The sequence below is a fragment of the Mustelus asterias genome, unplaced genomic scaffold (genome assembly GCF_964213995.1).
Source record: "Mustelus asterias unplaced genomic scaffold, sMusAst1.hap1.1 HAP1_SCAFFOLD_207, whole genome shotgun sequence".
Taxonomy (NCBI): Eukaryota; Metazoa; Chordata; class Chondrichthyes; order Carcharhiniformes; family Triakidae; genus Mustelus; species Mustelus asterias.
In genome coordinates this window covers 414,064-433,459 of record NW_027590195.1, presented here as the reverse complement: position 1 = coordinate 433,459, position 19,396 = coordinate 414,064, and the positions used below count along the sequence as shown (strand labels likewise).

General features: G+C 47.6%; 1 protein-coding gene across 4 annotated transcripts in view; it reads right to left on the bottom strand.

Annotated features, from left to right (window-relative positions):
- LOC144485644 (integrin alpha-M-like) overlaps positions 1–19,396 on the bottom strand; it is a 462,789-nt gene that overhangs the window by 40,504 nt on the left and 402,889 nt on the right. For all 4 annotated transcript variants that reach the window (XM_078203742.1, XM_078203744.1, XM_078203743.1 and 1 more), the window contains one exon: positions 7,993–8,062. In XM_078203742.1, the coding sequence (XP_078059868.1) occupies positions 7,993–8,062 (70 nt within the window). The remainder of the gene's footprint in view (positions 1–7,992; positions 8,063–19,396) is intronic.

Sequence of the window (19,396 nt, the reverse complement as noted above, 5' to 3'; positions counted from 1 at the left end):
ATTTGACCATCTTGTCTATATCTTCCTGTAACCCAAGACACTTAACCTCACTGTTAGCCACCCGGCCAATCTTTGTGTCATTGGCAAACTTACTGATCCTACCCCCCCACATAGTCAGCGATGTCATTTATATTAATATAAAGAAAGCTCCCTCCCCTTCATGTCCTGGTTTTTCGACTCCTGTTCAACATCCAAAAGGATCAACACTGTCCCAAAATAGAGGCCTGAGGCTCAACACTGCCCCAAAATAGAGGCCTGAGGATCAACACTGCCTCAAAATAGAGGCCTGAGGATCAACACTGCCCCAAAATAGAGGCCTGAGGATAAACACTGTCCCAAAATAGAGGCCTGAGGCTCAACACTGCCCCAAAATAGAGGCCTGAGGATCAACACTGCCTCAAAATAGAGGCCTGAGGATCAACACTGCCTCAAAATAGAGGCCTGAGGCTCAACACTGCCCCAAAATAGAGGCCTGAGGATTAACACTGCCTCAAAATAGAGGCCTGAGGCTCAACACTGTCCCAAAATAGAGGCCTGAGGCTCAACACTGCCTCAAAATAGAGGCCTGAGGATCAACACTGCCTCAAAATAGAGGCCTGAGGCTCAACACTGCCTCAAAATAGAGGCCTGAGGATCAACACTGCCTCAAAATAGAGGCCTGAGGCTCAACACTGCCCCAAAATAGAGGCCTGAGGATTAACACTGTCCCAAAATAGAGGCCTGAGGATCAACACTGTCTCAAAATAGAGGCCTGAGGATCAACACTGCCCCAAAATAGAGGCCTGAGGCTCAACACTGTCCCAAAATAGAGGCCTGAGGATCAACACTGCCCAAAAATAGAGGCCCGAGGCTCAACACTATCCCAAAATAGAGGCTGCGGCTCAACGCTGTCCCAAAATAGAGGCTGCGGCTCAACACTGTCCCGAAATAGAGGCCCAAGGATCAACACTTCCCGAAATAGAGGCCTGAGGCTCAACACTGTCCCAAAATGGAGACCAGAGGATCAAAACTGTCCCAAAATAAAAGCCTGCGCTCAACACTGTCCAAAAATAGAGGCCTGTGGTTCAAAACTTTCCCAAAATAGAGGCCTGCAGCCCAACATTGTCCCGAAATAGAGGCCTGAGGCTCAAAACTGTCCCAAAATAGAGGCCTGAGACTCAAAACTGTCCCGAAATAGAGGCCTGAGGCTCAAAACTGTCCCAAAATAGAGGCCTGCAGCCCAACAGTGACCCGAAATAGAGGCCTGCGGCTCAACAGTGTCCTGAAATAGAGGCCTGTGGCTCAACACTGTCCCAAAATGGAGACCAGAGGATCAAAACTGTCCCAAAATAAAGGCCTGCGTTCACCAATGTCCGAAAATAGAGGCCTGTGGTTCAAAACTGTCCCAAAATAGAGGCCCGAGGCTAAACGTTCTCCCAAAAGAGAGGCCTGTGGCTCAACCCTGTCCCAAAATAGAGACCCGAGGCTCAACCCTGTCCCAAAATAGAGGCCCGAGGCTCAACACTGTCCCGAAATAGAGGCCCGAGGCTTAACACTGTCCCAAAATAGGGGCCCGAGGCTTAACACTGTCCCAAAATAGAGGCCCGAGGCTTAACACTGTCCCAAAATAGAGGCCCGAGGCTCAACACTGTCCCGAAATAGAGGCCTGCAGCTCAACACTGTCCTGAAATAGAGGCCTGCAGCTCAACACTGTCCTGAAATAGAGGCCTGCAGCTCAACACTGTCCCGAAATAAGAGGCCTAAGGCTCAACACTGTCCCAAAATAGAGGCCTGCGGCTCACTACTCTCCCAAAATAGAGGCCTAAAGCTCAACACTGTCCCAAAATAGAGGCCTGCGGCTCAACACTGTCCCAAAGTAGAGGCCTGTGGCTCAATACTGTCCCGAAATAGAGGCCTGCGGCTCAACACTGTCCCAAAATAGAGACCCGAGGTTCAACACTGTCCCGAAATAGAGTCCCGAGGTTCAACACTGTCCCAAAATAGAGACCCGAGGTTCAACACTGTCCCAAAATAGAGACCCGAGGTTCAACACTGTCCCGAAATAGAGTCCCGAGGTTCAACACTGTCCCGAAATAGAGTCCCGAGGTTCAACACTGTCCCAAAATAGAGACCCGAGGTTCAACACTGTCCCGAAATAGAGACCCGAGGTTCAACACTGTCCCGAAATAGAGTCCCGAGGTTCAACACTGTCCCGAAATAGAGACCCGAGGTTCAACACTGTCCCAAAATAGAGTCCCGAGGTTCAACACTGTCCCGAAATAGAGTCCCGAGGTTCAACACTGTCCCGAAATAGAGACCCGAGGTTCAACACTGTCCCAAAATAGAGTCCCGAGGTTCAACACTGTCCCGAAATAGAGTCCCAAGGTTCAACACTGTCCCGAAATAGAGTCCCGAGGTTCAACACTGTCCCAAAATAGAGACCCGAGGCTCAGCGCTGTTCTGAAAAAGAGGCCTGCAGCTGAACACTGTCCCGAAATAGAGACCAGAGTATCAACACTGTCACAAATAAAGGCCTGTGGTTCAAAACTATCCCAAAATAGAGGCCCGAAGGCTCAACACTGCCCCTAAATAGAGACATGAGACTCAGCACCATTCCAATATATGGCCCTAGGATCAACACTCTCCCAAAATAGAGGCCTGAGGCTCAAAGCTGTCCCAAAAGAGTGGCCCGAAGCTCAACACTGTCCCAAAATAGAGGCCCAAGGCTCAACATTATCCCGAAATAGAGGCCTGCAGCTCAACATTGCCCCTAAATAAAGGCATGGGGCTCAGCACCATTCCAATATAGGGCCCAAGGATCAACACTCTCCCAAAATAGAAGCTTGAGGCTCAACCCTGACCCAAACTAGAGGCCTGAGGGCAGCACAGTGGTTAGCACTGCTGACTCACAGCTCCAGGGCCCTGGGTTCAATTCCAGCCTTGGGAGGCAGTCTGTGTGGAGAGGCTGTTCGAGGGTAAATCCACATCCGGCATGTGGGAGTCTTTTAAGGAGCAGTTGATAGGACTGCAGGACAGGCATGTGCCTGTAAAGAGGAAGGATAGGAAAGGTAGGATTCGGGAGCCGTGGATAACCAGTGAAATTGTGGGTCTAATCAAAAAGAACAAAGAGGCATACATGAGGTCCAGGCAGCTAAAAACAGATGGAGCACTGGAGGAATACAGAGAAAGTAGAAAATAACTCAAACAGGGACTTAGAAGGGCAAAAAGGGGTCACAAAATGTCCTTGGCAGACAGGATTAAGGAGAATCTTAAGGCATTTTATACATACATTAGGAACAAGAGGGTTGTTAGGGAAAGAATCGGACCTCTCAGGGACAAAAGAAGGGAATTATGCTTAGAACCAAAGGAAGTAGGAGAGATCCTAAACGAATACTTTGTATCAGTATTCACAAAGGAGAGGGCCATGTTGACTGGTAGTGTCTCAGAGAGATGTGTTGGCCGGTTAGAAAAAATCTCAATGACAAGGGAGGAAGTGTTAGGTTTTTTAGGAAACATTAAGACAGACAAATCCCCAGGGTCGGATGGCATCTATCCTAGACTCCTCAGGGAGGCGAGAGATGTAATTGCTGGGCCTCTAACAGAAATCTTTGTCTCTTCACTGGACACAGGTGAGGTCCCAGAGGATTGGAGGATAGCAAATGTGGTCCCGTTATTTAAGAAGGGTAGCAAGAATAACCCGGGTAATTATAGGCCAGTGAGCTTGACGTCCGTGGTAGGGAAGTTGTTGGAGAAGATTCTTCGAGATAGGATATATGCGCATTTAGAACTGAATAATCTCATTAGTGATAGACAGCTTGGTTTTGTACGAGGGAGGTCATGCCTCACAAATTTGGTGGAGTTTTTTGAGGGGGTGACAAAAATGATTGACGAAGGAAGGTGGATGTCGTCTACATGGATTTTCGTAAAGCGTTTGACAAGGTCCCTCATGGCAGGCTGGTGCAAAAGGTTAAATCTCACGGGATAAAAGGTGAGCTCGCTAGATGTGTGGAGAACTGGCTTAGCCATAGAAAGAAGTTTAACAACACCAGGTTAAAGTCCAACAGGTTTATTTGGTAGCAAAAGCCACACAAGCTTTCGGAGCTCTAAGCCCCTTCTTCAGGTGAGTGGGAATTCTGTTCACAAACAGAGCATATAAAGACACAGACTCAATTTACATGAATAATGGTTGGAATGCGAATACTTACAACTAATCAAGTCTTTAAGAAACAAAACAATGTGAGTGGAGAGAGCATCAAGACAGGCTAAAAAGATGTGTATTGTCTCCAGACAAGACAGCCAGTGAAACTCTGCAGGTCCACGCAACTGTGGGAGTTACAAATAGTGTGACATGAACCCAATATCCCGGTTGAGGCCGTCCTCGTGTGTGCGGAACTTGGCTATCAGTTTCTGCTCAGCGACTCTGCGCTGTCGTGTGTCGCGAAGGCCGCCTTGGAGAACGCTTACCCGAATATCAGAGGCCGAATGCCCGTGACCGCTGAAGTGCTCCCCAACAGGAAGAGAACAGTCTTGCCTGGTGATTGTTGAGCGGTGTTCATTCATCCGTTGTCGCAGCGTCTGCATAGTTTCCCCAATGTACCATGCCTCGGGACATCCTTTCTTGCAGCGTATCAGGTAGACAACGCTGGCCGAATTGCAAGAGTATGTACCGTGTACCTGGTGGATGGTGTTCTCACGTGAGATGATGGCATCTGTGTCGATGATCCGGCACGCCTTGCAGAGGTTGCTGTGGCAGGGTTGTGTGGTGTCATGGTCACTGTTCTCCTGAAGGCTGGGTAGTTTGCTGCGGACAATGGTCTGTTTGAGGTTGTGCGGTTGTTTGAAGGCAAGAAGTGGGGGTGTGGGGATGGCCTTGGCGAGATGTTCGTCTTCATCAATGACATGTTGAAGGCTCCGGAGGAGATGCCGTAGTTTCTCCGCTCCGGGGAAGTACTGGACGACGAAGGGTACTCTGTCCACTGTGTCCCGTGTTTGTCTTCTGAGGAGGTCGGTGCGGTTTTTCGCTGTGGCGCGTTGGAACTGTTGATCAATGAGTCGAGCGCCATATCCTGTTCTTATGAGGGCATCTTTCAGCGTCTGGAGGTGTCTGTCGCGATCCTCCTCATCCGAGCAGATCCTGTGTATACGGAGGGCTTGTCCGTAGGGGATGGCTTCTTTAACGTGTTTAGGGTGGAAGCTGGAGAAGTGGAGCATCGTGAGGTTATCCGTGGGCTTGCGGTACTGTGAGGTGCTGAGGTGACAGTCCTTAATGGAGATGCGTGTGTCCAAGAATGCAACCGATTCCGGAGAGTAGTCTATGGTGAGTCTGATGGTGGGATGGAACTTGTTGATGTCATCATAGAGTTGTTTCAGTGATTGCTCACCATGAGTCCAAAGGAAGAAAATGTCATTGATGTATCTAGTGTATAGCATCGGTTGAAGGTCCCGTGCGGAGAAAAAGTCTTGTTCGAACCTGTGCATGAAGATGTTGGCATATTGAGGTGCGAATTTGGTCCCCATGGCTGTTCCATGTGTCTGGATGAAGAACTGGTTGTTGAAGGTGAAGATATTGTGGTCCAGGATGCAGTGGATGAGTTGTAAAATTGCATCTGGAAACTGGCAGTTGTTGGCGCTGAGCACTGAGGCCGTTGCAGCAATGCCATCGTCATGGGGGATGCTGGTGTAGAGTGCCGAGACATCCATTGTGACGAGGAGCGCTCCTGGTTCAACTGCTCCATGTGTGCCGAGTTTCTGTAGGAAGTCCGTCGTGTCGCAACAAAAGCCGGGGGTTCTTTGTACAATGGGTTTCAGGATGCCCTCGACATAGCCGGAGAGGTTCTCGCACAGGGTCCCATTGCCCGATACGATGGGACGGCCGGGTGTGTTTGCCTTGTGTATCTTCGGGAGGCAGTAGAGATCTCCAACGCGGGGAGTACGTGGGATGAGAGCACGGAGGGTGTTCTGAAGGTCCGGATCAAAGGTCTTGATCAGAGTGTTGAGTTGATGGGTGTGTTCGCGACACACGACAGCGCAGAGTCGCTGAGCAGAAACTGATAGCCAAGTTCCGCACACACGAGGACGGCCTCAACCGGGATATTGGGTTCATGTCACACTATTTGTAACTCCCACAGTTGCGTGGACCTGCAGAGTTTCACTGGCTGTCTTGTCTGGAGACAATACACATCTTTTTAGCCTGTCTTGATGCTCTCTCCACACACATTGTTTTGTTTCTTAAAGACTTGATTAGTTGTAAGTATTCGCATTCCAACCATTATTCATGTAAATTGAGTCTGTGTCTTTATAAGCTCTGTTTGTGAACAGAATTCCCACTCACCTGAAGAAGGGGCTTAGAGCTCCGAAAGCTTGTGTGGTTTTTGCTACCAAATAAACCTGTTGGACTTTAACCTGGTGTTGTTAAACTTCTTACTGTGTTTGCCCCAGTCCAACGCCGGCATCTCCACATCTTAGCCATAGAAGACAGAGGGTAGCAGTGGAGGGGTCTTTTTCCGGTTGGAGGTCTGTGACTAGTGGTGTTCCGCAGGGCTCTGTACTGGGACCTCTGCTATTTGTGATATATATAAATGATTTGGAGGAAGATGTAACTGCTGTGATCAGTAAGTTTGCGGACGACACAAAGATTGCTGGAGTTGCGGATAGTGATGAACATTGTCAGAGAATACAGCAGGATATAGATAGGCTGGAACATTGGGCGGAGAAATGGCAGATGGAATTTAATCCAGATAAATGCGAAGTGATGCATTTCGGTAGAGCTAATGTAAGGGGGAGCTATACAATAAATGGCAGAACCAACAGGAGTATAGTCACACAGAGGGACCTGGGTGTACAAGTCCACAGATCCTTAAAGGTGGCAGCACAGGTGGAGTGGGTGGTGAAGAAGGCATATGGCATGCTTGCCTTTAATGGACGGGGCATAGAATATAAAAGTTGGCATATGATGTTGCAGCTGTTTAGAACGATGGTTAGGCCACATTTGGAACACTGCGTCCAGTTCTGGTCGCCACACTACCAGAAGGACGTGGAGGCTTTGGAGAGAGTACAGAGGAGGTTTACCAGGATGTTACCTGGTATGGAGGGTCTTAGCTACGAGGAAAGATTAGGTAAACTGGGGTTGTTCTCCCTGGAAAGACGGAGGATGAGGGGCGACCTAATAGAGGCGTATAAAATTATGAAGGGCATAGATAGGGTGAACAGTGGGAAGCTTTTGCCCAGGTCGGAGGTGACGAACACAAGGGGTCACGGGTTCAAGGTGAGGGGGGCAAGGTTCAACACAGATGTCAGGGGGACGTATTTTACACAGAGGGTGGTGGGGGCCTGGAATGCACTGCCAAGCAAGGTGATTGAGGCGGACACGCTGGGATCGTTTAAGACTTATCTAGATAGCCACATGAACAGACTGGGAATAGAGGGATACAAAAGAATGGTCTAGTTGGGCACATGAGCGGCGCAGGCTTGGAGGGCCGAAGGGCCTGTTCCTGTGCTGTACTGTTCTTCGTTCACATTCTCCGTGTCTGCCTTTGTTTCCTTCGGATGTTCCGGTTTCCTCCCACACACCAAAGATGTGCAGGTTAGGTGGATTGGCCATGATAAATTGCTTCTTCGTGTCAGGGGGATTTGCAGGGTAAATACGTGGGGTTACAGGAATAGGGTCTGGATGGGATTGTTATCGGTGCAGATTTGATAGGCCGAATGGCCTTCTTCTACACTGTAGGAAATCTATGATTCTGGATTAAAGCCCCGAGGTTCAACACTGTCCATAATAGAGGCCTGAAGCTCAACACTGTCCCAACAGATATGTGAAGAATGCCACTGTTCCAAAGAATATGTCTAATGCCTGAAATGAAGGCCTGAGTACCAAAAGTGGCTCAGAACGGACAACCAAGGGCCAATGATTTCTGCAAATGAAGAGCCAAGCTCCCTCACTGCCCTAAATTGGAGACTGCAAGGATCAATATGTGAACCAAGTCCGGGAATGCTTTTGCAACGAGTCTGCCTCACCTGATAGGAATGCTTGACCAGCTGCAGATCCTCGCGTCCAGCTAAGTTAACGTGTCGAGTGTATTCGATTCTAATGGGAGAAAGCAAGACCATCATTACTGATCCTTCAGGAGACATTGTTCCTGAACCTAGGCAGCCCATGAAGCAGAGGGGTGATGTTAGTGTCCCATTAAAAGCTTTTTTTTAATTAATGCTCACAGCCTTAGAAACATAGAAAACTACAGCACAAAAACAGGCCCTTCAGCCCCACAAGTTGTGCCGAACATATCCCTACCTTTTAGGCCTTAGGTGATGTCACGCAAGATTAAAGCGCATGGGATTGGGGGAAGTGTATTGAGATGGAGAGAAAACTGGTTGGACATTAAGAAAGAGGATGTGTTGGAAATTTTGAATAGCATCAAGATAGATAAGTCACCGGGTCCAGATGGGATGTACCCCAGGTTACCATGGGAGGCGAGGGAAGAGATTGCAGAGCCTCTGGCAATGATATTTGCATCGTCGATGGAGACGGGAGAGGTTCCGGAGGATTGCGAATGTGGTTCCTATATTCATGAAAGGGAATAGGGAGAGCCCAGGAATTTACCGACAGGTGAGTCTAACCTCAGTGGTTGGTAAGTTGATGGAGAAGATCCTGAGGGACAGGATTTATGAACATTTAGAGAGGTTTAGTATGCTCAAAAGTAGTCAGCACGGCTTTGTCAAAGGCAAATCGTGCCTGACGAGCCTGGTGGAGTAATTTGAAAATGTGACTAAACACATTGACGAAGGAAAAGCGGTAGATGTGGTTTACATGGACTTCAGCAAGGCGTTCGATAAGGTCCCCCATGCAAGACTTCTCGAGAAAGTGAGAGGGCATGGGATCCAAGGGGCTGTTGCCTTGTGGATGCAGAACTGGCTTGCCTGCAGAAGGCAGAGAGTGCTTGTAGATGGGTCTTTTTCTAAATGGAGGTCGGTCACCAGAGGTGTGCCCCAGGGATCTGTTCTGGGACCCTCGCTGTTTGTCATTTTCATAAATGACCTGGATGAGGAAGTGGAGGGATGGGTTGGCAAGTTTGCCGACGACACGAAGGTTGGTGGTGTTGTGGAAAGTTTGGAGGGATGTCAGAAGCTGCAGCGTGACATAGATAGGATGCAAGACTGGGCGGAGAAGTGGCAGGTGGACTTCAACCCGGATAAATGTGTAGTGGTCCATTTTGGCAGGTCAAATGGAATGAAGGAGTATAATGTCAGGGGTAAGACTCTTAGCAGTGTAGAGGATCAGAAGGACCTTGGGGTCCGGGTCCATAGGACTCTTAAATCGGCCTCGCAGGTAGAGGAGGTGGTTAAGAAGGCGTATGGTGTGCTGGCCTTCATCAATCAAGGGATTGAGTTTAGGAGTCGGAGATAATGATGCAGCTATGTAAGACCCTCGTCAGACCCCACTTGGAGTACTGTGCTCAGTTCTGGTCGCCTCATTACAGAAAGGATGTGGAAAAGATTGAAAGGGTGCAGAGGAGATTTACAAGGATGTTGCCTGGATTGGGTGGCATGCCTTATGAGGATAGGTTGAGGGAGCTCGGTCTTTTCTCCTTGGAGAGACGAAGGATGAGAGGTGACCTGATAGAGGTGTATAAGATGTTGAGAGGTATAGATTGGGTGGATTCTCAGAGGCTTTTTCCCAGGGCTGAAATGGCTGCTACGAGAGGACACAGGTTTAGGGTGCTGGGGGGTAGGTACAGAGGAGATGTCAGGGGTAAGTTTTTCACTCAGAGGGTGGTGGGTGAGTGGAATCGGCTGCCGTCAGTGGTGGTGGAGGCGAACTCAGTAGGGTCTTTTAAGAGACTCCTGGATGAGTACATGGGACTTAATAGGATTGAGGGTTATAGGTAAGCCTACATATAGGCCTAAGTAGGTAGGGACACGACCGGCGCAAATTGTGGGCCGAAGGGCCTGTTTGTGCTGTAGTTTTTCTATGTTCTATGAAACAAAGAGTAGGAATTAATGGGTGCTTTTCAAATTGGCAGGCAGCAATTAGTACCACAGGGATCGGTGCTGGGGCCCCAGCTATTCACAATATACATCAATGATTTGGATGAGGGAACAAAATATAACATCTCAAAGTTTGCAGATGATACCAAGTTGGGTGGGAGGGTGAACTGTGATGAGGATGCAGAGATCCTTCAGAATGATCTGGACAGATTGGTTGAGTGGGCTAATCAATGGCAGATGCAGTATAATTTGGGTAAGTATGAGGTTATTCACTTTGGAAGCGAAAACAAGAAGGCAGATTGCTACCTGAATGGCTGTAACTTGGGAGAGGGGAGTGTGCAACAGGACCTAGGTGTCCTTGAGCACCAGTCACTGAAGGTAAGCATGCAGGCAGTAAAGAAGGCAAATGGCATGTTGGCCTTCATTGCGAGAGGAGTAGGGTTGTGTTGTTGCAATTATACAGGGCCTTGGTGAGGCCACACCTAGAATATTGTGTGCAGTTTTGGTCTTCTTTTCCGAGGAAGGATGTTCTTGCTCTTGAGTGAATGCAGCGAAGGTTTACCAGGCTGATTCCGGGGATGGCGGGAGGAGAGATTGACTTAGTTAGGATTGTTTTTGCTGAAGTTCAGATGAATGAAGGGGGATCTCAGAGACTTATAAAATTCTAACAGGACTAGAAAGGGTAGATGCAGGGAGGATATTCCTGATGGTGGGGGAGTCCAGAACCAGGAGTAAGTCTGAGGATTTAGGATGGAGGTGAGGAGACATTTCTCACCCAAAGAGTGGTGAGCCTGTGGAATTCATTGATAAGGTGCCACACAAGAAATTGATCCAGAAGGCTAAATCCCAAGGGGTAGAGTAGTGACTTGGACTGAGGATTGGCTGACAGATAGAAAGCAGAGTGTTGGGATAACTGGGTCCTTCTCCAGTTGGCGATCTGTAACCAGTGGGGTCCCGCAGAGTTCAATTCTTGGACCACAATTGTTTACAATCTATGTCAATGATCTACAAGCAGGAACAGAGTGCAACATAGCCAAATTTGCTGATGATACGAAAATAAAGTGATGAGGAGATAAAAAGTTTGCAAATGGATATTGACAGGCTAGGGGAATGGGCCAGAATCTGGCAGATACAATTTAATGTGGATAACTGTGAGGTTATCCATTTTGGCTGGAAAAATAAAAGGACAAATTACTATTTAAATGGGGAACAGATTCAAAAGGTTCCTGTGCAGAGGGATCTGGGTGTCCTCGTGCATGAGTCTCAGAAAGTGAGAAGGCAGGTGCAGAATGTTATAAAGAGGGCAGATGGAATCCGGGCATTTATTGCAAAGGGTCTGGAGTATAAAAGTAGAGAAGTGTTGTTACAATTGTGTAAGGTATTGGTGAGACCACGCTTGGAGCACTGTGTTCAGATTTGGTCACCTTCTTTGAGGAAGGATGTGGTGGCACCGGAAGCGGATCAGAAGAGATTCACTGGATTGATTCCAGGTTTGAAGGGGGTGACGTATGAGGAGGGGTTGAGGAGCTTGGGCTTGTACTCGCTGGAGTCCAGAAAAATGAGGGAGGGGCGGGGATTTGATTGAGGTATATAAAATACTCAACAGGATTGATAAAATAAATGTTAAACAAATGTTCCCCCTTCTAGAACAGTCTAGGACAATAGGTCATAGGTTGTAGAGTAAGTGGGGGAGGGGGAGGAGGTTCACGACAGAGAAAAGGAGTATCTACTTCTCACAGAGGGTTGTGAATCTATGGAACTCACTGATCCCGAGTGCAGTGGATGAAGAATCAATCAATGGATTCAAGAAAGAGATAGATAAATATTTGATTAAAGTGGGAAAAAGGGCTATGGGGAAAAGACAGGGAAGTGGAGTTAGGATGAGATGGAGATCAGCCATGATCATGTAGAATGGCGGAATGGGCTCAAAGGGCTGAATTGCTGACTTTTGCTCCTAATTCCTATGTTCCGATGAAACAATTAAGCAGAGTCAGCACCTTCTCGTGAAGGGGAAATCAGTCTCACACATTTATTAGAATTATTTGAGATGGTGATGAGTAGGATAGGTAAAGGGCAACACATAAATGTAATGAACTGGGATTTCCAGAAATAGTTTGATAAGGTACTGCACAAAAGGTTAATTAATAAAATAGAGCCCATGGTGTTAGGTATAGGATATCAGCATGGACAGAGGATTGGCTAGGTGACAGGCAACATTTTCAGGATGGAACCCGTAATCAGTGCTGGGGGCACAATTATTTACAATATTTATTGATGACTTTGACAAGGGAAGTGGATGTACTATTGCTAGGTTTGTGGGTGACACTAAAATAGGTGGGAAGCAAATGGTGAGGACGACACAAACAGTCGACAGAGGTATACAGACAGGTTAGGTGAATGGGCAAAAACAAGGCAGATCATGGAATCATACAAGGCAGAAGAGGATTTTCGGCCCATTGAGTCTGCACCGACATGTGAGAAAGAGCTGATCTCCTACCTAATCCCATTTACCAGCACTTGGTGCATAGCCTTGAATGTTGAGATGTGCCAAGTGCTCATCCAGGTACTTTTTAAAGGATGTGAGGCAACCCGCTTCGACCACCCTCCCAGGCAGCGCATTCCAGACTGTCACCACCCTGGGTAAAAAACGTTTTCCTCACATTCCCTCCAAACCTCCTGTCCTCCACCTTGAGCCTTTGTCCCCCCCGTGACTGACCCTTCAACTCAGGGGAACATCTGGTCCTTATCCACTCTGTCCATGCCCCTCAATCTCGATCAGGTCAGCCCTCAATCTTCTCTGCTCCAACGAAAACAACCCAAGCCTATCCAACCTCTCTTCATAACTTATTCCCAGGCAGCATCCTGGTGAATCTCCTTTGCACCCCCTCCAGTGCAATCACATCCTTTCTGTAATGTGGTGACCAGAACTGCACACAGTGCTCCAGCTGTGACCTCATCAAAGATCAATACAACTCCAACATGGCTTCCCTGCTTTTGTAATCTATACCCCGATTTAAAAAAAATTTTTTATTTATTAATTAGTGTCGCAAGCCATAGAGGTTTACAGCATGGAAACAGGCCCTTCGGCCCAACTTGTCCATGCTGCCTTTTTTTTTAAACCCCCAATTGCCCGCATTTGGCCCATATCCCTCTATACCCATCTTACCCATGTAACCGTCTAAATGTTTTTTAAAAGACAAAATTGTACCTGCCTCTAATACTACCTCTGGCAGCTTGTTCCAGACACTCACCACCCTCTGTGTGGAAAAAATAGCCCCTCTGAACACTTTTGTTTCTCTCCCCTCTCACCTTAAACCTATGCCCTCTAGTTTTGGACTCCTCTACCTTTGGGAAAGGATATTGACTATCTTTTTTTTTTATTAAAAAAATACAGCACAAACAGGCCCTTCGGCCCACAAGCTGCGCCGGTCATGTCCCTACCTACCTAGGCTTATATATAGACTTACCTATAACCCTCAATCCTATTAAGTCCCATGTACTCATCCAGAAGTCTCTTAAAAGACCCTATAGAGTTCGCCTCCACCACCACTGATGGCAGCCGATTCCACTCACCCACCACCCTCTGAGTGAAAAACTTACCCCTGACATCTCCTCTGTACCTACTCCCCATCACCTTAAACCTGTGTCCTCTCGTAGCAACCATTTCAGCCCTGGGAAAAAGCCTCCGAGAATCCACCCAATCTATACCTCTCAACATCTTGCACACCTCTATCAGGTCACCTCTCATCCTTCGTCTCTCCAAGGAGAAAAGACCGAGCTCCCTCAGCCTATCCTCATAAGGCATGCCAACCAATCCAGGCAACATCCTTGTAAATCTTCTTTGCACCCTTTCAATCATTTCCACATCCCTCCTGTAATGAGGCAACCAGAACTGAGCACAGTACTCCAAGTGGGGTCTGACGAGGGTCTTATAAAGCTGCATCATTATCCCCGGACTCCTAAACTCAATCCCTCGATTGATGAAGGGCAGCACACCATACACCTTCTTAACCACCTCCTCTACCTGCGAGGCCGATTTAAGAGTCCTATGGACCTGGACCCCAAGGTCCTTCTGATCCTTTAGCATGGCCAATCCACCTAACCCGCTGATCTGTGCCCCTCATTATTTGAAAGACCTCTATAAGATCACCCCTCAGCCTTCCATACTCCAGAGAAAAAAGTCCCAGTCTATCCAGCCTCTCATAACTCGAGCCATCAAGTCCCGGTAGCATCCGAGTAAATCTTTTCTGCACTCTTTCTAGTTTCATCATTTCCTTTCTATAATAGGGTGACCAGAACTGTACACAGTAGGCTTACATTAACACTGCAATGTGAAAATTCCCCGAGTCGCCACACTCCAGCGCCTGTTCGGGTACACTGAGGGAGAATTTAGCAAGGCCAATGCACCTAACCAGGACATCTTTCAACTGGGAGGAAACCAGAGCACCCAGAGGAAACCCATGCAGACACGGGGAGAACGTGCAAACTCCACACAGACAGTGACCCGAGCTGGGAATCGAACCCAGGTCCCTGGCGATGTGAGTCAGCACTGCTAACCACTGTGCCGCCCAGGAAGACTGTCAAAGGATCAAAGAAAGGGAATCTGGAAAAAGGGTTTCATCCAGTGAATTCAGGGACAGAGAGGCTCCAAGTTAAAGACAAAGCTGCAAGATGCAAACCTCAGGGCGTCAACTCTGTGACAGACCAGATATCCGGGGTGATCAAAACTTGGTGACGTCTTAAGCAGCCAATAAAGCAGTGATGTTATGTCTATGTGGCTGGGTCCCTGAGAAATTGCATGGAAGCTCAATTCCAGGGCAGCGGAATACTGAAAGGAGAGGTTTAAACCCTGGAGGTGGATCCTTGGTGAAACTATCCAAGAGAAAGCATTGTTTGAGAGCAGAGTTTGGAAACCCTCGTGTGAAAGTCAGTGTTCCAGTGAGACCAATTGGTTCAAAGTGTAACCAGCATCAGGAGGAATGAGAAATCCACAGAAGTTGTATTGAGTGGCATCTGTCCCTTGGTTTCAGAGTGTGGTATGGGCCTGACCACAGCTTTTGCTTTCTGAGTACAAGATACATTTTGTGACTGATTGATAAAGGCAAGTGTCCTTTATCCACCCCACTAACACTAAGTTTAACCACCCCACTAACACTAAGTTTAACCACCCCACTAACACTAAGTTTAACCACCCCACTAACATGTCCTTCTACCTTCAGAGATCTATGGACAAACACTCCAAGGTCGTTTTGCTTCACAGAATTTGCTAGTGTCGTGCCGCCCATTGAATATTTCCTGGTCAAATTACTTAATCGAAAGTGTATCGCCTCACACTTTTCAGGGTTAAATTCCATCTGCCACTTATCTACCACTTGACCAATCTGTCTATATCTGCTTGTAGCCCAAGACACTCAACCTCACTGTTAACCACCTGGCCAATCTTTGAGTTATCGGCAAACTTCCTAATCCTACCCCCCACATAGTCATCTATGTTGTTTATATAAATGATGAATAATAAGGGACCCAGCACGGGTACGCCACTGGACACTGGCTTCCAGTCACTAAAGCAGCCTTCTGTCATCACCCTCTGTCTCCTACAACTGAGACAATTTTGAATCCACTTCATCAAATTACCCTGAATCCCATGTGCATTTCCCTTCTTTAAAAGTCTCATAGAAGGGACCTTGTCAAAGGCTTTGTTAAAATCCATATCATACATCAACTGCACTACTCTCATCTACATGCCTGGTCACCTCCTCAAAAACTTAAGTCAAATTTGTTAGTCATGACCTCCCTCTGATGAAGCCATGCTGACTATCTCTGATCAAGCCTTGCCTCTTCAAGTGGAGTTGGATGCTCTCCTTCAGAATTTTCTCCAAAAGCTTCCCTACCACTGATGTGAGACTCACTGGTTTGTAGTTCCCTGGCTTATCTCTACAACACTTCTTAAATAGCGGAACCACATTAGCTGTACTCCAGTCCTCTGGCACCTCCCCAGTGACGATGTGGAGATGCTGGCGTTGGACTGGGGTGAACACAGTAAGAGTTTTAACAACACCAAGTTAAAGTCCAACAGGTTTATTTGGTAGCAAATACCATTAGCTTTTGGAGCGCTCGCTCCGAAAGCTAATGGTATTTGCTACCAAATAAACCTGTTGGACTTTAACCTGGTGTTGTTAAAACTCTTACTGTGACTTCCCCAGTGGCCAGAGGGGAATTGAAATTTGGGTCAGAGCCCCTGCAATTTCCTCCCTTGCCTCCCAGAACAGCCTGGGACACAATTCATCCGGACCTGGAGACTTGTCCACTTTTAAGCTTGCCAACACCTCCAATACATTGTCCTGCCTGATGGGAATTTGCTCAAGAACATCACAGCCTCTCTCCCTGAATTCCAGATGTTTGTGCTCACTCTCTTGGATGATGACAGATGTGAAGTATTCATTCAACATTCTACCAATGGCCTCTGGCTTCACCCACAGATTGGCCCCTTTGTCCCTAATGGGTCCCACTCTTTCCCTGGTTATCCTCTTAGAAACAAAGAAAAACTACAGCACAATACAGGCCCTTCAGCCCACAAAGCAATGCCGAACATGTCCCTACCTTAGCGATTACTAGGCTTACCTATAACCCTCTATCTTACTAAGTTCCATGTACTTATCTAAAAGTCTCTTCAAAGACACTATCGAATCCGCCTCCACCACCATTGCTGGCAGCCCATTCCACGCACCCGCCACCCTCTGAGTGAAAAACTTACCCCTGACATCTCCTCTGTACCTACTCCCCAGCACCTTAAACCTGTGTCCTCTTGTGGCCACCATTTCAGCCCTGGCTAAAAGCCTCTGAGAATCCACTCTATCAATACCTCTCAACATCTTATACACCTCTATCAGGTCACCCCTCATCCTTCGTCTCTCCAAGGAGAAAAGGCCGAGCTCACTCAACCTATCCTCATAAGGCATGCCACCCAATCCAGGCAACATCCTTGTAAATCTCCTCTGCACCCTTTCTATGGCTTCCACATCCTTCCTGTAATGAGGCGACCAGAACTGAGCACAGTACTCCAGGTGGGGTCTGACCAGGGTCCTATACAGCTGCAACATTATCTTCCCATTGATATATTTATAGAATATCTTGGGATTTTCACAACTGTTACCAGTCAGAGCTTTCTCATATCCCCCTTTGAAAGACCAAAAAAGAACGAAGAACAGTACAGCACAGGAGCAGGCTCTTCGGACCACCAAGCCTGCACCGACTCATAAGAACATAAGAAATAGGAGCAGGAGTAGGCCATCTGGTCCTTCGAGCCTGCCCCGCCATTCAATAAGATCATGGCTGATCTGAAGCGAATCAGTTCCACTTACCCGCCTGCTCCCCATAACCCATAATTCCCTTATCGATCAGAAAACTATCTACCCGTGATTTAAACATATTAAACGAGGAAGCCTCCACCACTTCAATGGGCAGAGAATTCCAGAGATTCACTACCCTCTGAGAGAAGAAGTTCCCCCTCAACTCTGTTCTGAACCGGCCCCCACTTATTTTGAGGCTGTGCCCTCTAGTTCTGGTTTCCCTTCTAAGTGGAAAGAATCTCTCCACCTCTACCCTATCCAGCCCCTTCATTATCTTATATGTCTCTATAAGATCACCCCTCAGCCTTCTAAACTCCAACGAGTACAGACCCAATCTGTTTAATCTCTCCTCATAAGCCACACCCCTCATCTCCGGTATCAACCTGGTGAAACTTCTCTGCACTCCCTCCAAGGCCAATATATCCTTTCGCAAATAAGGGGACCAAAACTGCACACAGTACTCCAGTTGCAGCCTCACCAGTGCCTTGTACAGTTGCAGCAAGACCTCCCTGCTTTTATATTCTATCCCCCTCGCGATAAAGGCCAACATTCCATTCGCTTTCTTGATCACCTGCTGCACCTGCAGACTGAGTTTTTGCGATTCGTGCACAAGGACCCCCAGGTCCCTCTGCACAGTCGCACAATGTAATTTTTCTCCATTTAAATAATATTCCAATTTACTATTATTTCTTCCAAAGTGGATAACCTCACATTTGCTAACGTTATGTTCCATCTGCCAGATCCTCGCCCACTCGCTCAGCCTATCCAAATCTCTCTGCAGACTTTCCGCGTCCTCCACACAATTCGCTTTCCCACTCACCTTCGTGTCATCAGCAAACTTGAATACCCTAGATTCAGTCCCCTCCTCCAGATCATCTATGTAAATGGTAAACAATTGAGGCCCCAGCACCGATCCCTGCGGCACGCCACTGGTCACCAACTGCCAACCAGAAAAGCACCCATTTATCCCAACTCTCTGCTTCCTGTTAGATAGCCAATCCACGCCAACACCTTACCCCTAACTCCGTGTACCCCAATCTTCTGCAGCAACCTTTTGTGAGGCACCTTATCGAACGCCTTCTGGAAATCTAAAAACACCACATCCACCGGTTCCCCTCTGTCAACCGCACTAGTGACATCTTCATAAAAGTCCAGTAGATTCGTCAAACACGACTTTCCCTTCATGACTCATGACGCCTTTCTCAGTAAATACCTTTTGTCTCCATGCAGTCTGTATCCCTCTATTCCCTGCCTATTCATGGATCTGTCAAAATGCTATTTAAACGTTGCTATTGTATCTGCTTCTCCCGCCTCCTCTGGCAGTGCATTCCAGGCACTTACCATCCGTGGTGTAAAAAACTTGCCTCTCACATCTCCTTTAAATTTTCCCCCTTTTACCTTAAACCTATGTACCCTAATAATTCAATTTTCTACCCTGGGAAAAAGACTGACTGTCCATTCTATCCATGTCTCTCATCACTTTGTAAAGTTCTATCAGGCCGCCACATTAGCCTTTGCCGTTCAACTGAAACACAATTGTTTTCTTGAACTCCGCCCTACATGTTCATAGAATCATAGATTCCTTACAGTACAGAAGGAGGTCATTTGGCCCATCGAGTCTGTACCGACCACAATTTCACCCAGGTCCTATTTCCGTAACCCACATATTTCCTCTGCTAATCCCCCGACGCTAGGGTCAATTTAGTATTGCCAATCAACCTAACGCACACATCTTTGGACTGTGGGAGGAAACCATAGCATCTGGAAGAAACCCTCGCAGACACGGGGAGAACTTGCAAACTCCACACAGAGAGTGAACCAAGGCTGGAATTGAAGCTGGGTCCCTGGCGCTGTGAGGCAGCAGTGCTAAACCACTCTGCCATTGTGCCATGTACTTCACTAATGCCTCCACTGATTTGCTCCCCTTCTACCTGCTAAAAGCCTTTCTTTTCCTTCTCATCGTATCCTGAATATCTCTGGTCATCCATGGTTCTCTGGGCTTGTTACTCCTTCTTATCACCCTCCATGCTGGGCTTGCACCCTCCCATTTCCTTTCTGAATGCCACCCTCCGCTCTTCTGTGGATTT